This window comes from Ictalurus punctatus, chromosome 2 (genome assembly GCF_001660625.3).
Source record: "Ictalurus punctatus breed USDA103 chromosome 2, Coco_2.0, whole genome shotgun sequence".
NCBI classification, from domain to species: Eukaryota; Metazoa; Chordata; class Actinopteri; order Siluriformes; family Ictaluridae; genus Ictalurus; species Ictalurus punctatus.
In genome coordinates, this window is record NC_030417.2 from 24,480,928 (window position 1) to 24,502,146 (window position 21,219).

General features: G+C 38.7%; 2 protein-coding genes across 2 annotated transcripts in view; both read right to left on the reverse strand.

Moving 5' to 3' along the window:
* LOC108274344 (alpha-1,6-mannosylglycoprotein 6-beta-N-acetylglucosaminyltransferase B) overlaps positions 1–21,219 on the reverse strand; it is a 104,546-nt gene that overhangs the window by 79,061 nt on the left and 4,266 nt on the right. The window contains exon 2 of the mRNA XM_053674242.1: positions 18,992–19,104. Within this exon, the coding sequence (XP_053530217.1) occupies positions 18,992–19,104 (113 nt within the window). The remainder of the gene's footprint in view (positions 1–18,991; positions 19,105–21,219) is intronic.
* LOC128629454 (60S ribosomal protein L37a-like) lies at positions 2,896–3,858 on the reverse strand. The gene is made up of 2 exons (XM_053677627.1): positions 3,548–3,858; positions 2,896–2,907 (listed from the first exon to the last, which is right to left on the reverse strand). Exons 1-2 carry the CDS (start codon positions 3,836–3,838, stop codon positions 2,896–2,898), a joined length of 303 nt encoding a protein of 100 aa, XP_053533602.1. The 5' UTR covers positions 3,839–3,858.

The following is a 21,219-nucleotide window of genomic DNA, read 5'->3' on the forward strand; positions in this document are numbered from 1 at the left end:
ATGTCAGTTAAATTTGTGTGTGTGTGTGTGTGTGTGTGTGTGTGTGTGTGTGTATGTGTGTGTGTGTGTGTGTGTCTCAATATAAAAATAGCCTTCATTTTTACTGCATTATTTTGTCCAAAGGACTGTATTGAAAGCTGCACCACCACCTTCCTCTGCACTTACACCAAATAATTAAATATACTCTCCTTTGAGTAGATTAATTTTAAGCTACATTCAGTATTAATGCATTATACTTTACACACACAAAAAAATGCACATTCTCAACATGTCACAAGAAGGCTAACTAGTATTGAATATGCTTTTATTAAACCTGAAATCTAGCTTCTTCCATTCCACTTATATTTTATGCAGCTCAACCTGAGTGTCTAATCCATATTTAAGTGACCTCTCTGAGCCTAGGCATTGCACAGTGAGCCGTGGTGTGAGCCAGCAAACAAATGCAGAGCAACAGAAAAGTTGAACAAATATTTTTTTTACAAGAAGAAACTTACCCAAGGCATGTAGCTGCTGAGGTAACATCGATGAATAGCAATAACTACCAGGTTGTGCAAGACAAATAACAAAGTTACTAATAACAAAACATAACTGTGTTGTTTTTTTTCTAATCTCTTTTTCCCTTAACTACTCCAATTATTTTCAGTACATTGGCTGCATCCCTAATCACTTTCACTACACTGAAGAGTATGCGTTATTAATAATTTTTTTTTTTAAATGTTGTTATTTAACAAAGAAGAACATACACAGTTAAGTGTGTGTAACAGGATGTTCATTTAACATTTATGGGAGAAGTCTCCACTGTCAGCGCTTTTGTAAACATTAAAGATGTAAAGCTGTTAATTTAAGTCTTCCCCATGGAAAGGTCTTCAAGACAGAAGACTTTCAGAGAGTGTTTTCTAGTTTCTCTGTAATGTGACTGTCTGCATTTTCTGTCTTATTCACTTCAAGAAAAAGAGAGACAGGTGAGGAAATGCTTACAGCTGCCATATTTTAAGTGAAAAAAGGAACTGATTTCTTTCTAGAATTCTATAAAATAACTAACTATTAAAGAATAAAAAGTATGAAGTGTCCCTCTTTAATAATAATTTTTTAAAATTCATAATAATTGGCAAATTGAGAATAAAAAATGTAAAAGGGGAATAAAACATGCTGTTATTGGAAAATAATAATCGTTGGCTGCACTGTGTGTCTGTGTCACACCACTCCATCATTGACTATTTCCCCATAACATCATGCCTTATTGTATTTTATTAATTTAACTTTGTCGCCCCTTTAAGCTCCTTCCCTTTGTATCCAGTGTTTCCACCCACTCCCAAAACACTCCAGACGGCATCTACTCCCTCTGGTAGCTCTTAATACTGCAACATCTGTCTCTTTGACTTGCTTTTCTTTGCCCAAGTAGCACTTCAGGCATATTCATTTGCACATTACCACAGAGTGAGATTGGACTTCACCCATAAGGGGGAAACTGGGAACGGCAAAAGCTATTAGATGAGACACACTCTGTCACTTCTTTTTTTTTTCATCTACTCTGCGTCTTATGGCTCCAGACAGCTCATTGACACCTCTTAGGACGTTGAGTTTAGCACGCACACACACACGCGCACACACACACACACACACACACACACACACACACACACACTAGATTGCTGAGAAAAGAATTAGAGTTAAGTAGAGGGAGTGAAACAGTAGGTGAGGTGAAATCATAATGGAAGCTGTTTATGACCACTGAAATGCAAAGTGACTAGAAACGATTAAGGCAGTGATGATCATGTTTGAAGTCAAGGCCATGCTTGAGACAAATGCAAGGGAGATGATAACTCATACAACAACTGTTTTCCTTGCAGCTTTTCTTTTTTTTTTTGCAGCCTAAAGTTTTCTTTTTGGTTAATGAGGTTACAGTTAAGATTAGGATTAAGTTCAAGTGTAGGCATAGTATAACTTAACTGCATTAAGTGGGGGGAACAGGATGTTCCTAAGTTTGCCTGACTACTACTTCATAAATGTCACAAACTACAACTTGCGTTTCAGAATCTAATACCCTGTCTTAGGAAATTTAAATTTGATATCCTACTGTATATCTATGTGTGGCTTATTAAATAATTAATAATAATAATAATTTTTCTACTTGTATATTGAATTAATCATGCGGGATTTTTCTGCCATTCCTTAAGAATATTTGAAGATAAGAGATGTGTAAATGTGCTCTGATATGCTCAGCTGCCAACTGTGCCGAAGCCCAGAGCTCAGCATGTTCCACGACTATCAACTATAAGCAGCACGACCTGATCAAAGTGGTCAAAGTGAAGCTCATCTCCGTTAATCAGCCTGTGGTGGATTATTTTCAAATCAACAAACTAATTCCATTTACTGTCATCTGGCATATGAGTATTCCACCATGCTCTGTAATGACAGCTGATTAAAGCTGTGTATCACATGCAATCAAATGCTGTTGTGTGATTGGATACTGTTTTTTGAACAGCACTGGCTCTGGAAGTATATTTTCCATTTATTACCTCAACAGACATTTCAGGGGGGAAAAAAGAAAAATAATGTTTAATGTTCAGTTAAATAAATTAACTAGAATATGTATAAAAACTATTTGATAAAAAAGATAAAGTTACATTACTGAGTACCTAATGTCTTTTAAAAAAGAGAGTGACCTAATGACAACATAACATATTGAAATACGATGCTATCAATACAGTTTCTCACATGTCCCAAGAGTTCCACAAACAGTAGTTTCACTTATTTTCACATACATTAGTGCCTTTGTATCAAAGACTCTAGGCTCTATTAAAATAGAGCTATACTTGCACATACAATATATTTCCGGAGGATATATATTGTATGTGCAAGTATAGCTCTATTTTAAAATGGTTCCAGTGCCATTTACTCTTCTAACTGTAGACATGGGTATCACTTTAGAAGTAAGACTTTGACAACTGCAAGCTATCAGATCATCATAGGTCAGGGTAACTTCCAGAACTTTACTTTTCAGCTCTGTAGGAAAGTCTGTTTGGTCTTTCTGACGCTCTAAATCAAGCTCATCAACTGGCGGACCACACTCCAGATGTGAATCCAGCACAGTATTTCAGTGGACTGAACAGAGTAATTAAAAAAAATACTGTAGCAGTGCCAATAAATATATGTACAAATTGGCTGCAGCTTCCTAAACATGAACCACTGCAGCTTCTGTAAGAGATCCTCTATTGGAATAGCAGCTTATCCAGTCACATGCATTTATGCAAAGGATTTCCATAAAGGAAGCTTATTGGACCAGAGATTAGCAACCTGCCTAGAGCCATTACATTTGGAAGAGTAGAGTTTTCAAATACTTACAAACAAGTTTTTATTATTATTATTATTTAAATCTCTGGTCTGATTAGCAAACTGACAGCATGACTGGTATAAAAAAAAAAGTCAATGACAAATTTGTTGTTTTTGTTGTTGATGTCTAGCTCAATAATTAATTTATTGTGGGATGTTCCAATGAGCCATGCAGAAAATGCAAAATCCAAGACATGGTGGTTTTATTCTGTACAAAAATAAAGCCCTTCATCTCCTTCAGTCTCTTGATGGCAGACTCAACTATGACAGCCAATGTGATGTTGCATGTCCAGACACCTCCATCAAAAGTTTTCATGCAGGACTCAAAGTGCCTGAGGCCAACAACCTTTTTCTTCATCCTAGTCTTGCCACAGAAGGAGCAGGCGTACTTGCCGTGCTGGCTGATCTCAATCTTTTCCACCATCTTCCTGAGCGAGGTACCATAACCGGTACCATATTTCACAACAATTCCCACCTTCTTGGTGCACTTGGCCTTTTTATACATGTAATGGATGAACACAAGACATTTTCAGCACGACAGATTTGATTTAGGTGGATTATTATAAAAACGTAATGTTTAAAGATGAATGGACAAACCAGGATGCATTTTTCTCCCCATGTCAAATTCAAACCAAATATCTCCATGGCACTAGTCAAAAGTGGTAACATGAAGCACCACTCTGAAACAAAACATAATGACTTTGAACTCTCTTATATATAGACATAAACTAATCATCCATTCATCTATCAATTTTCTATACCTTATCCTACACAGGGTTGCGGGGAGCCTGAAGTCTATTCTAGGGGACTCCCTTTACAGAGTGCCAACTCTAATAACAGTGCCAATGCTAATAAGAATTCAGTGCATATCACTAGACTGGGAGAGGAAGCCGGAGTACCCGGAGGAAACCCCTGATGCACGGGGAGAAAATGCAAACTCCGCACACACAGACTAGAGGCATACAGTACTAATCATTAACTGATTAACATTTAAAGTAAACTTGTCATCATTCAGTCATCTTAGTTGCTTATCAGAACCTTTTTGTGGTACCCGTGGTCTAGGGGAATAATTCCACAGAGCACAGCATATGAATTTTAAGACAGCAATTTAGGCATTTAGGCACAACTAATATGAACAATTCCTCACTCACAAACATGCTAACAATTGCAGGATAACCGTATACTAGCATATTAGAAGTATAAATTGTCAGCATTTTGTGCTAAGAGAGCTGCTTTTATTTCAAAAACTGTTCCCTCTAGTGCTAAATACATCCTCAATTGAGACTGACAGGTCAAGTGAGAAGTGGCTGCAGTTAAATTGCTACCACTAAAAACTCATGTCTGCCTTCCTGTCTATTACCTTTCTCTCTAAGGTAGCACTTTACCCTTTAGTGGTGCTTCAAGGGACAGCATGCGTTCACACACAGTGTCCAAGTAACACTTGTCATATATCAAGGAGGGAACTCTGGACTTCATTTCCCAGCAGCCACTGCACCATACTACATCACTGTCACATGGCCACCTGCTCCTGTATCATGTTTCTGTTTAACGAGCACTCCTATATATAGCCACTGTTTGTACTGCTTCCTCATCTTACGTATTGTCTTATCTATGCTTTTGTCCACGCTTCCATGTTTAGTTTTCGCCACAGTATTTTGCCTTGTGTTATTGTGTCTTTGTATTTTGTTTGTTTGTTTATTAAATGTTAGAAGATCTGTGCTTGCTTCCATCTGTACTTTGAACCGTGACAACACTGAGTCATACCCTTAGTTGTTGGCTTTACATCTTCTGCAGTGGATGAGCTTCTTTATCCTGTCAGCCTTTAGCTCTGTCTTTGAAATACTCCTTCCTTGGTTTGTCTTTGTAAGAAGGATCATTCAAGTAAGAAAAAAAACCTCCATTTTTCACATCATCTCGGAAATGTCTGTTCCAAGTCTCCCCTCATTGTATGGACACTGACAATCCAGTAGTGTAAACTAGGTTTGAAATTATGACCACTCTGTAATGGCTTTACAGATGTAATCTCTCTTCTGCACTAGCATTCACTGTATTCAGTGCAATTTGGAAATAATTTTATGAACTGCCTGAATGACAGAGTACAGGGGTATGTCAAACCCACTGTAATGCTGCAAGGTGCTGTTGAGTGACCACTGAATGGAGAAAATTTGTGGCACACATTGTCTTTTGGGCTAGCTTGGACTATTATGATGATATACAGTGCCCTCCACTAATATTGGTAAAGATGAGCAAAGAAGGCTGTGAAAAATGGTCTTTATTGTATAACCTTTTGATCTTTTGTTAAAACAAAATCACAAAAATACTCTGCTCTCATGGATATCAAACAATTGCAAACAAAACACAGATTTATAAAATATATATATCTTTATTAAATATATGTATGCCACAATTATTGGCACCCCTATGTATTGTATGCATATGAGAAATATATCAGTAATATATAATATATAATATTGGAGGTATACAATGTGTATGTATAATTTCTGAATGGTATACACTCCTGAGCAAAAAAAAAAAAAAGGGCCAAGACCAAAATGGCAAAATATTAAGCTTTTAATGGTTTTAACAACAAATCATTGGTCAGAAAATTGGCAAACATTAAACAAATGCACTCCTGAGACCTCCTGTGCCACCATTTGCTCATTTACTTTTGCTGCAGTGAACTGTTAGGGGAAAAGCTAGAAACAGGGAAATTCACTTATATAGACTCCTTGTACAAAAAGGTCAAATCATGTTAATGATTAAAATGTTTGATCTAAAATTACATGTCTGGGTGTACAGTATAAAATGTAAATAAAAAATAATATAAATTAATTAAATAAAAATCAAAAGACATAAACATTTATAGAATTCAAAGGGAAAAGCTATCCCATACCAAGTTATTTTATATATTTGTGTAATGCTTGCTAATTTCATGACCAATGATTTGATGTTAAAACCATTAAAATCTTTGGGATTAGTGCTTTTTTTCCCCAGGAGCATGTTTTCAAATTATAATGAAAAAGAGTAAAAATGCAATTTGTCAGGTTTAAATATTGTGTACAAATGACTGATTCATGTCCCCAAGACAGTCCAGGATTTCGGTGAGCTTTTTTGTGATTGTTGCAGCCAAAAATCACGCCTATTTATAGTCCTGCCGTGGTCATGTGACGTGGCATAGCATGCGTCGCGTGACTATAAAACGCCGCCTGTAAACCACGTCATCAGCTTCCCTTTGTCTGAAGCACAGACGCAATTTACAAGCATACCCTAGTATGGCAAAGCTATGCAACGTCTCGTTCCCTTCTCAGGGAACAGAGTTACAAAAATAACACAGACGTTCCCTTTCAAAGGGAACTCAACATTGTGTGAGCTTCACGCTGTGGAAATGAGTATACCAACTCCGTCATACTGAGAGCATTGCCTGTCATGCTCCAGGACTATGGGGCCTGTCAACTCCAGGACTGTAACTATGTACACAGTTTACTGGGTCTCATTGGTGTTCCTGACACCACGATAAAAAAGTTGTCACTTGAATGAATACAATGTCTCGTGTATGGTGCTCAAGCGTTTAACATGATCTCTTCAACCTCAGTTGAGAGGTCGGAATCTATGAGCTGGTGCCCTTCAGGGGCCAGACTCTCAGTTTCCATAGTTCCAGCTGAGGGTGATTAATCAACCTTCCGGCTTGAGACAGTAGATCCCTATGAAGAGGAATCTCCCAGGATTTGCCGTCCAGCAGAGATATTATCTCTGAGAACCAAATTCGAGCACGCCAATTCTGTGCTGCTAGCAACAGACATAGCACGATCTTGGTGAACTGTTGCTAGAGCCTGAGGAAGCCGAGCGATCGGGGAAAAGGCGTACAGATGTGACCTCGGCCACATGAGTACCATGGCATCCAGCCCTCACCCTTTTTTTTTTGGTGCAGGAGGAGTGAGGGCGAACCACATTTGGCAGCGTATTGTCCTTGGAATCGAACATGTCCACTTCCGTTTGGCTGAACCTCCACCATATGGACTCACTCATTTGTGGACAGAGCCCCCAATGCCCAGGCCTCAGCCCTGCCTCAACAGGATGTTTGCCCCCACATTCCAGTTGCCCGGAATGTACATTGCATTCAATCACAAAACTTCTTCTTCGCCAGAGAAGAATTAGTTGAACCTGCCTGAAGAGGGGGAACGAACATAATTCTCCCTGGTGGTTGATATATGAGACCACTGCTGAATTGTCACATGGTGGCCTCTCAACTGAGGAGAAGACGTTCAGTGCTAGTTGATTTATATGCCACACTAGATGAGGGCTACTCCAGAGACCATGATCGAGGCATCTGACATTACTGTCTTGCGATAAGAGACGCCACTAAAATATGACCCTAGGCTAGAGACCAGGGACACCTCCAAGTTGTCCGAGCATCGTAGGCACCGCTGCATGACACTGATTACTCTCAGGGGTTTCGTCCTTGGATGAAACCCCTGATTTTCAGCCACCACTGAACGGTCTCTTGTGCAATGGGCCCAACGGTATGACTTTGACTGCTGCTGCCATAAGCCCCAAGAGTGTCCATAGAGACAGAGGCAAGGGCTTTGGATATTGCAGAATTTGCTTGATTTTGCATTAGTTTTTCAATCACAAAATTGCAAAATCCTGGAGGACCTGCCTTACAATCTACAGTGTGTTTCTTTCTATAAAATTTACACAGATTGACATTATTAGTCCTTTATCAGTGATTTTCATTAATACTAATAATAATTCAATAATAAATAAGTTGTGGAACCTAAATTTGGACCAACTGACACACACACACACACACACACACACACACACACACACACACACACACACCCTTCAGTGTCAATGAGGTCTACTTTGAATCATTGAAACGTTAATGAAATTTACACTACTAAGCTCTTGTGTATTGGGAAGCATATGTAGGAAATGCAAGGGGCTCTCCAATCATCCCCCCACTTCTTTATCGCCACTATGTTAACCAGATGCTTTTATAAAGAATCAACCAAGAATTCTACCACAAAAAAAGAAAAAAAGCAATTATCGGTATGTGATCATACATAGAATGTTCTCTGGTAAGTATGAGGATAGCAGTTTAGCTAGCAGTTACTTGCTGAAGCTCAACACTTAAAAAAAAATGGCTGCATTACAAGAGCTAATTAAAAATCCATCTTTTACTTGCAAATCTTGGCAAACTTGACCAGAAAGCTAGTATATTAGTTTGGTAGGTTACCAAGCTAATGCTAATTCACCAAACTCAACAATATATGCACTCTATTATACATAAAGAAACACCTTAATTTTTAATATGGTAATAATAAGACTAACACTGTCAGTACCGCAAATACTTGATGTGACTACCAAAACCCCAATTAGTAAACAGGCTTTTTAAAGTAAGACATTAATTATTGCCATGTACACAGTGCACATGCCAGGAAAATTTAACAGCCTAACTGACCTTGCAGTGGCAACTGTAGCATAATTTAAATTTTAATTATACAATCACTTTCTGAAATGTAAAGAACAATGTCATCACTCAAGCTTGTTTTGATAACATAATATTCTTTCTATTTTAATTTGACTATCTAAACCAATGCAAAATATCATAGTATACTGCTTTTTATTTATATTTTGATTTATACAATATTTAAACCATTTACAGGTGTTTTTTGTGTATTTTAAGGTTAATTAAACAAAACAAAACAAAAATTTTTAGTTCCAGTAGTATTCACTATGGGTCTAGTAGGGTGAATATCAGGGTTATTACAGTTTTTTTTGTATTTCAGTTAGTTGTAATGGTGCATAAATAGTTTTGATTTCCTTTTTATCTTTTGAAAATCATTACTTTTAGTTTGTATTTAGTTTTAATATCATTTTAGTTTTTAATATCATGGTAATCATACTAAAAAAACCCAAATTGGGCTCTGTCTTTTCCTACCCATTAAAATATTTTATTTATATTATATATATATATATATATATATATATATATATATATATATATATATATATATATATATAAACCAGCTTTGTTATATCTGCAGCGTCATTACATCATTTCCCTCAGCTTATCTGTCTTTCTATCTATCTACCTATCCATCCATCCATCTATCTGCCTAATCTATCTATCTATCATCCACAAGCATTTATGATCAAATGATTGTTCCATTAAAACAATTTCATAATAGTCCAAATGAATGTAACTGTAACTGTAAACTGTAAACTGATTAAAACTTACACAAATCATTTATTGTGAGGTTTTAACATGCCACTGTAGTGCACAATGTGAACAAGCTTGTTGCTGATAATAATATTACTATTAAAAATAAAATTTACAGTATCAAACTTGTTATATTGACAATTATGAATAAATTGCAATGAATTAGCTAGCTAGTTACAATAATTTTGGAATGTCGTTAGCTAGATTGGTTGTTTGTAATTGCAAACTGGAAGCTATGGCCCTGAGCGCTCCACTGCTACTAAATCGCTGCTGTGCCAAGGAGTTCTAATGCACATTACTCTGCCATCTACTGGTCATTTAGGAGTCGATAATATTGATAGATTCACTCAGTTCAACTACTGTTTCTAGACCACCCAACATTTAAAATATGAAAATGAAAGTTTTATTCTCTGAAATACTATTTAGTTTTCGTTTGTATTGCAGGAGGACATTACAGTTTAGTTTTCGTTTATTTGGAAACACTTTTTTTTATTTCAGTTAATGAAAATGTTTTTTTTCACTAATGGTTTTAATTTTAGTCATAGATTTCTTTAACAATAATAAACATGATGAATATTTGTGCAAGATACCGTATAATAGCAATCCTCATTGACAGCCACATTTATGCTGCATTATATTTCAACTGGAATAAAATGAATTCAGAAGTGTCAGTGCAGAGGAGTTCTGGTGACTCTCCAGAGAAAGACTAATGCAACTTTAATGAAATGAGGCAAAGACAATCCACCACTTACTCCCAGCTGCCATTTTGTCCAACAAAATCCTAAAGCTCAGTGTAGCTAATAGAATTGATGGCTAATGGTTTTATGGCCTGTTTATAACTTGTTATGCTCTTTCTATAGTTAAAAAAAAAAAAGGTTTTCAGACCTATTAAATGTAAAGACCGTGATTAAATATATAAGCCTGCTTTTATTATTTCTTTTTATTTAATTTAGAAGTCATGCTGTGATTATTTTTGCAATGTTATTTTTCTTGTTTTTTAAGCCTCCTCCACTTGCTGACGGAGGCATTATGTTTTAGGGTTGTCCATGTGTTTGTCCATCCTGAAATTTCATTAGCACGATATCTCAGGAACAAGTGATTGAATGCTTGTAGGATTTATATGGCATTATCATTACAACCTTATATAAACTTCAACAGCTTCCTTCCTTTTTGAAGTATATATTAAACGGTATTTCAGGCATACAAATCAATGCTATTAGCTTTGAGTTCTACTTGTTTGTTTGTTTTTTTACAATGCAGTCAACAATACCAGTAAATAATGGCGAAAACAGAGTAACTTGATGCAAGTGGCCAAGTGACAGCCATCACCTTTCTTATAACATCCACATTTTTAGTTGGTGCCTTTAAAGGATTTCATTCTAATGAGTCTGGCAGTGGCAGGTTGATTATTTTATTTTATTTGCAACTGAGAACTAAAAGCTTAAAGTGTCATTTAAATATATTTGGGAAAGACATTATGAAAGACATCATTAACTCAGCATAAATACTCAGTAAGTTACTGTACAGTTCAACGATGAGAGGCCACAATAAGAATTCATAATAGTGATATAATGGTTAAAAGCAATTAAAATGATCCACTTCAAAGACAATAGCACTGAACAAAATGCAAGCCTTCTATAATTACAATTACACAATCAGACATATATGAGTCATCAATAAAATATCATTCAAACAATGGTGAAATCTTGGCCCTATTATTAAAACATGGATTACATATTTAGCTGGCTTGGATTGTTGACAATTTGACATGACCTTGGATTTGTCTTAAGAGAACAAGTCATAAGCTTGAACCCGGCTCACGAGCACACTTGTTCAAGATAAAGAAGATTAGCTTGTTTAACATAAATAGAAGTGTTAAACACCCCCCACCCACCGCCAAGGATTACCACAATAACCAAGAAGACCTTGCAACATTTGTACTTCCTACAAAAGATATTTATTAATGGTAAATGAAAGCTAAAGAAATTTGAGCTTCCATCTCTATCTGGTTCAGCTCTGCAATTTCACACACTCCAAGTGTAAGCTACGGCACATTATAAAATAGTGCAGAGAAAATCTCTGGCTGCCAGCTCTCCCCCTCACAGACTTGTATTCATCTAGGGCAGACTATTGCACAGGCTGTCCTGTTCAGTAACATGCAGGGTTTCAGTGGATCCACCAGACTGCTGCCAGTGAATATAATAAGTAAGAACAAATAAAATAATATCAAATTATGAAAATTCTTTCGACAGATATTTTGTCAAAGGGCTCCCCAGTGTACTGCGCACAATCAAAATGATTTGAGATGCAGGCATAGCCTAGCACAAACTTGCTGAAAAATTGCAGGCAAGCCAAGCTGTTCTTGAAGATGAATGAAAGAATGAATCATTGCAAGTTGCTGGGTGTTTATTGTTGCACACAGCCAGTAAAAATAATGCAATGAAAATGCAGTACGTCATGTTCTTTTTTCCCTTTATCCCGTTTTATACTTTATTATTCTGTCTTATCTCGGTATGTGTGCAATAGATGTAATTGGTAAACACAGAGAGACAGCCAGACAGCAATATTTCACTATTGTGTATTTAGTAAAAGATAGGGATTTGTAAAAGTTTTGTACCAGTTCTAGCTGAAATGTGAAAGTGCAATTTTAATGACTGCTCCAATTTTAATAACTGAAAATGTGTTCATTATTGAGACATGAATGGAGGGTGCTTCAGTGAACTGGCAAATGTTTCAACAGGAACTAAAATGACACCTATGGGATGCTATCCATATTCTTTCCATCTATGGGAAAGACATCAGAATATAGGGTTGGAAATTGTGGTTGAAAGCACACATTCATTGACCATGATGTTCTTTCATTACTGCAATATACTGTATATGGAAAACAAAAGAACTATTATTCAGGTGAATGAGAATGTCAGTGGTGTTCATCCCTCCAGTATATTTCCAGAGACTTGGCATTAATCCATGCCAAGGCGCACTGAAGCATTAAATTATGTTCAATTGACTTGAATCCTTGAAAACTGATCTTAGCCTTGTGGTACAGTATTAATATTAGAGATTGTGTTTTAAATGTAGTGAAATGTGGTGGGTAGGAGGAGGCAGGCAAAAAATACAAGAAGCTCTTCTGTGTAGAGAGGAGAAGATCAACAGGCAATCGAATCTCATGCAAAATTCACAGGGTTTCTAACAAAAGAGATGGATTTCACTTGATTTCATACAAATGAAGAAATCAGAAAAGGTATGACTGCTAAACCAAGCACAGCAGTGAGGCAGAGGATTGCTCTCTCTCTCTCTCTCTCTCTCTCTCTCTCTCTGCTACTGTACTACGCCCCCACCCTGAAACCACATCACACTTCGCTATTCATTATTATTCAGCTGAGAGAGAGGGAGAGAGAGATGGAAATTGTCAAATCTAGTATTGTGTCAAATATATAGAAGGACACAGGGAAAAAGATGAATAGAGGTCTTCATCTCTTATGTCCATCTCTGGATGGAAGCATTTAATAACAGGCATTAAGTAATTAATGAATCAGCCGCCTCGCTCTCTCTCTATCGCTCTCTCGCTCGCTCAAAATCTCTCTCTCTTTCTGTCTCTGCAGTATTCTGGGCTGTTAAACTAAAGATTATTCATCACTTAGAGCCCTGTCAAAATATGAAAGTATAAAGCAGATGAATCTTGCTCAACACAATAATTTTTTCCACTACACACATATAGTCCATAAAGTACTATTCTCCACATAACAAGCCACCACTGGCTCTCCTCATCACAATTGATTTAATGGCTTTACTCCCTAATCTAGTGGTTACAATTTATGGATCCATAATCTCAAATTTTCCTATCGCTGTGGGCTAACGAATCTCTATTTTAGTCAGGAAGTTACATGGTGACACTTGTATATATTTCACACTGTTCACCTATTCAGAATAGATCTGTTGTTTTTTGGCATTTTGCTGCATCCCCCTTGAGTACTGCTGATTCACTCCTCCAAATTTTGCACAAATATGAAATTTGTGGTGGCGTTTTCAGTTTCTGAGTACATTTGTGTGTTTATAAGCAGGAAAGAGGGGGAGATGTGGCCAGCCACTTTCATAAATGCAATGTTGTTGGCCTACAGAAATCAGTGCACAGGATTTCTCCTGACCCTCCCAATTACCACTCCGACACTGAATCAATCACAATATGAAGAGTAGATCATTCTCATCGCTGTGTGTGTGTTTGTGTGGGTGTGTGTGTAGCACTCTGTGTTCTTGTGATCTAGCCTGTGCTGTAGCAACATCAGCATACTGTACAAGATTGTCCATTTACAAAATTATTCAATTTACTGACCCAGTCCAGCCACAGAAACATAGCTATGGGCAAGGACGTAACCTGGCCTGGGAATTTGGGTGTCACGTCGTTGCGAACTTGCGAGTACAGTTCCCAGAATGCAGCGCTAACTATAAACATGGGCGAAGAGGACTACACTCCCCATACACGCACACTCAATCTCACACACACTCACAACACAGTTTATAAGAGACCTTGTGAACATTTGAACTTTGCGAAGTAAACGCTCAGCCGTCACGTCTCTGTTGTTTCACCAAGCCGTCTTGATTGTTTTTGGATCTTCCTGGTTTACGGATTTACCTCCTCGTGTCTTGACTACGCTTCCATGCTTTAGCCCAGTATTGTCTGTTCATCTGATCATCTGACTACTGCCTGTATCAAGACTATGCCTTCAGCCTGTTCCTTGCCTTCCTGCTTCAGCATCGCCTGCGCTTGCTTCCACCTCAGGTATCGTAACATTGGGCCCCGAAGATTTTTTTTTAGCCCAGAATAATTATCTACTTGTAGTGGTTTGTCACTGCATAACTGAATATAAAAGAAAAAAAGTAAAAGAAGACGGCGAGGCTAATTTAGGGTTTAAAAGAAAATATGTGGAAATACTCATGCCTTATTGGCTGGCAGCTCTAAATTCTGCCAAACACTAGCTCACACAGTCAGTGTGAGGGAAAATGGATATACGCCTTTTTTTTTTTTTTTTTTTAACCATTAAGGGGTTGAAACTGAAACACTAAGATACTCTCATGCTGAGCAGGAAAACAGCAGGTAAACAAGGTGTGTAAATGTCTATACGAGTTCCAGTTTACGTGAACATGATATGAGCAGAGCATGAGGAAAGATAATGTACTTTGCATGGCACTGTAGCAGATAAACCCACAGCTTAGTAGTGCCTCCCCTTGGCTAGCAACACCAAACTAGCCTAGTTAGAAAAGTTTTATATTTTATCAGTCTGATAGTCCTACAAACACTGATAGCACCTGAGGCAAGTTTTATGATAAATCCATCTTTTCCTGATCAAGTCATACATTGACAGCTAACTTACCTCACCTTCCATAAAACAAAACTTAAGACTACTAGCTGAGCTGGAAAAAATGCATGGAGAAGAATCTGGGCTCAGCCCTGATTCACAGTCCAGCTAATAGAACTAAATAAGACCTACACATTTTTACATAAAGTGCATAAAACCGGAACCCTAGGCACAGTGTGCTTGCATGTGTGGGTGTCAGTCCAGTCTCTGAGTATTGAGGAGTCTGATGGCTTGGGGGAAGAAGCTGTTACACAGTCTGGCCGTGAGGGCCCGAATGCTTCTTTATCTTTTTCCAGATAGCAGGAGGGTGAAGCATTTGTATGAGGGCTGTGTAGTCATCCACAGTCATCCACAGTGCTGGTGACGTTGAGAATGTATCCTGTGGTGTAAATGTCTATGATGGAGGGAAGAGAGACCCCAATGATCTTCTCAGCTGTCCCCACAGCAAGGTCTTGTGATCCGATATGGTGCAATTTCCGAACCAGACAGTGATTCAGCTGCTCAGGATGCTTTCAATGGTTCCTCTGTAGAATGTGGTGAGGATGAGGGGTGGGAGATGGGCTTTTCTCAGCCTTCTCAGAAAGTTGAGGTGCTGCTGGGCTTTCTTGGTTATGGAGCTGGTGTTGAGGGACCAGGTGAGGTTCTCTGTCAGGTGAACACCAAGGAATCTGGTGCTCTTGACAATCTCCACGGAGGAGCCATCAATGTTCAGCAGAGAGTGGTTGCTCTGTGCTCTCCTTAAGTCAACAACAATCTCTTTTGTTTTGTACACATTCACAGACAGGTTGTTGTCTCTACACCAGTCCATTAGCTGCTGCACCTCCTCTCTGTATGCTAACTCATTATTCTTGCTGATGAGGCCCACCATGATCATGTCATCGGTGAACTTGATGATGTGATTCAATCTGTGCATTGCTGCACAGTCGTGAGTCAGCAGAGTAAACAGCAGTGGACTGAGCACACAGCCCTGGGGGGGCCCCATGCTCAGCGTGGTGGTGCTGAAGATGCTGTTCCTGATCCGGGTTGACTAAGGTCTCCCAGTCAGCAAGTCCAGGATCCAGTTGCAGAAAGAGGTGTTCAGGCCCAACAGGCTCAGCTTTCCAATTTGGTGCTGAGGAATGACTGTGCTGTATTCTGATCTGAATTCTAAGAACAGCATTCGAATGTAGGAATGCATTCTAATATCCTATTTATTCAGGTGGGTGAGGACCAGCTGTAGGGTGGTGGTGATGGCATCATCTGTTGGGCGGTTGGGGCAATACACAAACTGCAGAGGGTCCAGTGAGGGGGGGGGGGGGGGGGCAACAGGGTCTTGATGTGCCTCATGACAAGCCTCTCGAAGGACTTAATGATGAAGGGTGGGAGTGCAACAGGATGGTAGTCATTGAGACAGGACATTGAAGACTTCTTCGGCACGGTGACAATGATGGTGGTCTTAATGCACGTTGGAACGACGGCGCTGCTCACGAAGATGTCAGTGAGAACATCCACCAGCTGGTCTGCACATCCTCTGAGCACTCTGCCCGGAATGTGGTCCAGCAGCTTTTTGTGGGTTAACTCTGCGTAGAGTTTCTCACATCAGCCGTGGTTAGACACAGCACCTGGACGTTGGTAGGAGGGGTGGTCTTCCTTGCCGCCACGTCACTGTGCACCTCAAACTGAGCATAGAAGTTGTTCAGCGCATCTGGAAGGGTGGCATCTCTGTCACAGGCAGGGGATGTTATCCTGTAGTTGCTGATGGCCTGAATGCCCTGCCACATGCACCAGCCACTGTGCTCAAAACAGTCCTGAAGACCAGAGATGGATCCTTTTGGCCTGGCTTTCACCTGCTTCAAAACTGGTTTGGAGCGTCTGAAGAGCAGTCTGTATGCTGGGATTAGCATAACAGACATGTGGTCTGAGTAGCTGAGGCGGGGGCGGAGCTCCACTCGATATGCACCAGGGATGTTTGTGTAAACAAGATCCAGTGTGTACACTCCTCTCGTTGCAAAGTTCACAAGCTGATGGAATTTAGGGAGCACTGACTTGAGATTCACATAGTTAAAATCTCCGGCCACGATCATGTTTTCTGCAGTTCGCTAATAGCCCAATAACGTTCACAGAGTGCCTCCTTAGCATTAGCACTGGGGTGAATGTACATTCCGAAAATAAGAACAGTGGTGAATTCCCAAGTTAAATAAAACAGTCTGCATCTAATAGCCACAAACTCCACCAGCGATGAGCAGTAACTAGAAACTAGCGAAGAGTTCTTGCACCATTCTGAGTTGATGTAAACCCACAAGCCACCACCACGAGCCTTACTGCATAGAGCTGCATTTCTGTCAGCACGAAATGAGGAGAGCCCATTTAGCTAAATGGCGGTGTCCGGAACTCTGTCGCTGAGCCACGTCTCCATGAAAACAAAGATGCGGCAGTCTCTAAACTCACGCCGCATTGCCTGCTGGAGTCGGATATAGTCCAGTTTATTGTCTAGGAAGCAGACATTGGAGAGCAGAATGGACAGGAGAGCCAGACGGGTAGGGTTTTCTTTTAGCCTAGCATGGACCCCCACCCTTTTGCCGTGCTTCCGCTTCCTTACACACTGTTTATGACTGTTTGCTAGCTTCTACAGCAGATCATAATGCAGGTTGGTTGTTGCATGATTTTTGTATTTTCTATGTCTGGCGATGGTAGACATAACCACCAGTTGCTCCGATGTCCAGGTACTGTAAAAAATTGGGCTAAGAAACAAAAAATAGTACCATTTTGGATCCAGAGAATCCGCTGCGTGCTACTGCCACGCCGCCATCTTGGATTCTGCCACCAGAAAAGCCATTCTCTTGATTTTTTTTGTTGTTCTTTTTGTTTTTATTTGCACCATTATACACTGTGCATGGAAATCCCAAAAGATCAGCAGTATCTGAAATACTCAATCCACCCTGTTTGGCACCAACATTCATGAGATCACAAGTCATTGAGATCACATTTTCCCCATTTCTGATATTTGATATGAACAAAAACTAAAGCTGTATCTAAATGATCCTTTGCTTTGTGCCACTGCTAACTGGATAACTGCATGACTAAACAAGTGTAGCGTTGTTATTATTAGAGTGGTAAGTACATATGGCCAACACATATGACACACATTAGCATTAAGGACTAATACTATTTGATTCAAATTATGGTGGAATAGTACATGAATTCTTCCAACTAAACTAAATACAAACTAGCAAAGTTGATAACTTCACACATCACATCAGCTCAGAACACGAGTCCATGTTACTGTTTTATAAGAAACATTACTTTATTCCAGTTTAATGTCCTCTTGTTGGTGATGGTTGGGTATTGGCATGTGCTTGTCTATAGCTGCAATGTGCATAGAAAATGAGAGCATGCAAATATTATCATGAATTTGCAAAAGGTGATGACTAATGCAGCAGTTGTCTAGAATTTGAAGTTATTAGCTGGCAGTCAAACTCATAGGGTAATTAATGTCCAAGCATTAATAGGAAAGGAGAATGTTTTACCTGCTCCATATGGCTTTTTTCTCTCATTAGTTTACTTTACTGCTGCTCCCCCCTCTCTCTGCTCTCTTTCTCTGTCTGTCTTCCCAGCATCCTGACTTCGAGCTGTGTTTATATTACTGCCAAATTTTTGAACAATTTAAATATATTAATTTCTCTGACTGGATTAATAAATAAAATGTGTGTTTTTGTTTTTTACTGGGAGAAAATATACTGTACTTGATCACTTTTCAGAATGTGGGGTAAGCCTACTGTTAACCTGACCCTAACCCCTAACAATGTTTGTGATCTCCATTAACAGCACTTGGATTGTAAGATCCCTCTCTCTCGCTCTGTGTGTGTGTGTGTGTGTGTGTGTGTGTATGTGTGTGTGTGTGTGTGTGTGTGTGTGTGAGAAACCATTCACACTGTACTGACCAAAATAAAAAACCTCAGTGCAAACCAATTTGAAATCCCCCCAGTAACAAATCCTTAAACCCCCTCTTTATTTAGCACTACTGAATCAGGTGATACATGCTGCTTCTACCTGTCTAAACAATTAAACTGAAAATTGAGTAATAACAGCTGTGTACCTTCAGTGCGAATGGTGAAGGGAGAGTCTCCAAGTCGTTTGGCCGAAAACTGGCCCCCCAGAGAGGTCATTAGGAAGCAGAGGCTGAAGAAGCCAAGCCCTACCACGAAAATTCTTCAGAGACAGAGAGAAAAAAAGATATTAGGGCAGCCATTATTGTGACACAAGCTCAAAAAGGGAAAAGGCAGTCAAGAAACTGAATAGTTTAATAATAATGTATAGTCCTTTCATGGTTTGAATAATAATGCTTGCACAAAGCTACTGTATGGCTGCTCAGTATGTCTGCTCTTTGTATCAAGCCAAACAGATTCTGTCACATGCACAAATTATTACTATAGGATGTATAAACTTATGGATGCTGATTACACTTTCCAAACAGACATCTATAATTAAAGCCACTTGTGATAATAAGTGCACCCCTTTCTGGTTAAAGTTCTCCACTGTAAAACAGTGTCATATACTGTAGAGTGCACATTTGGATGAAAACTTATATTATTATTTAAAAGTTAACATGCTGGTATACTGTTGTATGCAAAATATTGGGCACCACTGGTCAAAATACATACTTTATTGATTTCTGAAGTGAAGTAAACACAACCTCTGCAGTAAATTATTTAAAAACGATTCTGCAATTATTGATGCAGTTACATTCTATATGATTAACATTAAAACAAAATTAAATTAAATGTGGCATGTGCACAATATTGGACACCCTATTAAGTCAGTACAGTAACAACCCCCCTGGGTAGATATAACAGCCTGCAAATGCTTTTTCTTGTAAGCTAGGAGTCTTTTTATTCTTGTTTAATGAATTTTCATCCAATATTCCTTGTAGAATTCTTCTAGTTGTGAAATATTCTTGGGCCATCTTGCATGCACCACATGTTTAATATCTACCCACATTTTCAATAATGTTTAAGTCAGGGGACTGTGAGAGCCATTCCAAAAGCTTCAGCTTGCGTTTCTTGAACTAGTTTGTGGTGGATTTTAAGGTTTGTTTTGGATCACTGTGTCACATTTCTTCCAGAATGTACTGATATTCCCTGGAATCTATTCTTCCATCTACCTGTGCAATGTTTCCTGTGCCACTGGCTGTCACACAAGCCCAAGGCATAATAAATCCACATGCATGCATAACAGCATGAACAGCAGAAAAGATATCTTTTCATCAAATGCTTTGCTGTTTTTCTCCAAACATACCTTCCTGTGTCGTTTAAACCTTCCTGCAGGTCTGTCCTGTCGTTTGGTGATTTTGCTTTGCCTTTCTTCCAAGCATACGGGAAGTTCTATCTGGAACTTTTCTGGGTCTTCAATATCTTGCCTTGACTTGCACAATTCCCCTTAACTGCCATTTCTTACTGACATTTTGGACAAGTGGAAATTGTGAGCTGAAAGCAGTTCAATATCCACTTATAGCCCACCTCTGCTTTGTAGGTATCAACTAGCACCATTTTCAGATCCTCAGGCTGCAGCTTAGAGGAGCCCATGGCTGTTGAGTGTTAGCACAATGTTTAAAGACTAAGAGAATTTATTACCAATTTATTTATTTATTACCAATGTCCCAATTAGTCAAATAAAAAAGTTACAAGTTCATTTGTTTCTGAGGCTTTACTGGAAGGGTGTCTAAACTTTTGGACATGGAACAATTAAAAAAAAAATTCCCTATTTTGTAAGTTCATCAATACTGTGCATTAACATTTGCAGAAAAATTGTTTTGGAAATCTTTCTGCAATTTTTTTTTTTTTTTAAACCTTTCTGCTATGATTGTATTTACTTCATTTTTTCAATGTGTGTTGAATACATGAGAGGGGTCTTTCCTAAAAAGGTTTGTAACACTAAGCAGTTCTTTAACATAATCTTAATTATGTTCTTTAATTAACTAGTGAAACCCTTGTTAACTAAGTGGTATGTAGATCATTAGTAAATAATCTGGCCCATCTGTTATCCACCAAGTACTTCTTTATATAAAGGTCACTAATTTCAGTACAATAAAAAGTGCTCTTGATTTCCTTAGGATTTTTCTTCTACTTACTATTATTTTTCTCTGCTAAAAATATTTGTGCAGACTGAACAGAATCTCATACAGCTGTGAAACTGGGTCAGTAGGTAGTACTCCTTGCATGGTGCCACAGTCCCCAGAATCACCTCTGAGGGTCCCCAGTTAGATCCTTCACTTTGGTTACTGTTGGTACAGAGTTTGTCATGTTCTCCTCATGTCAATGGGGGTGT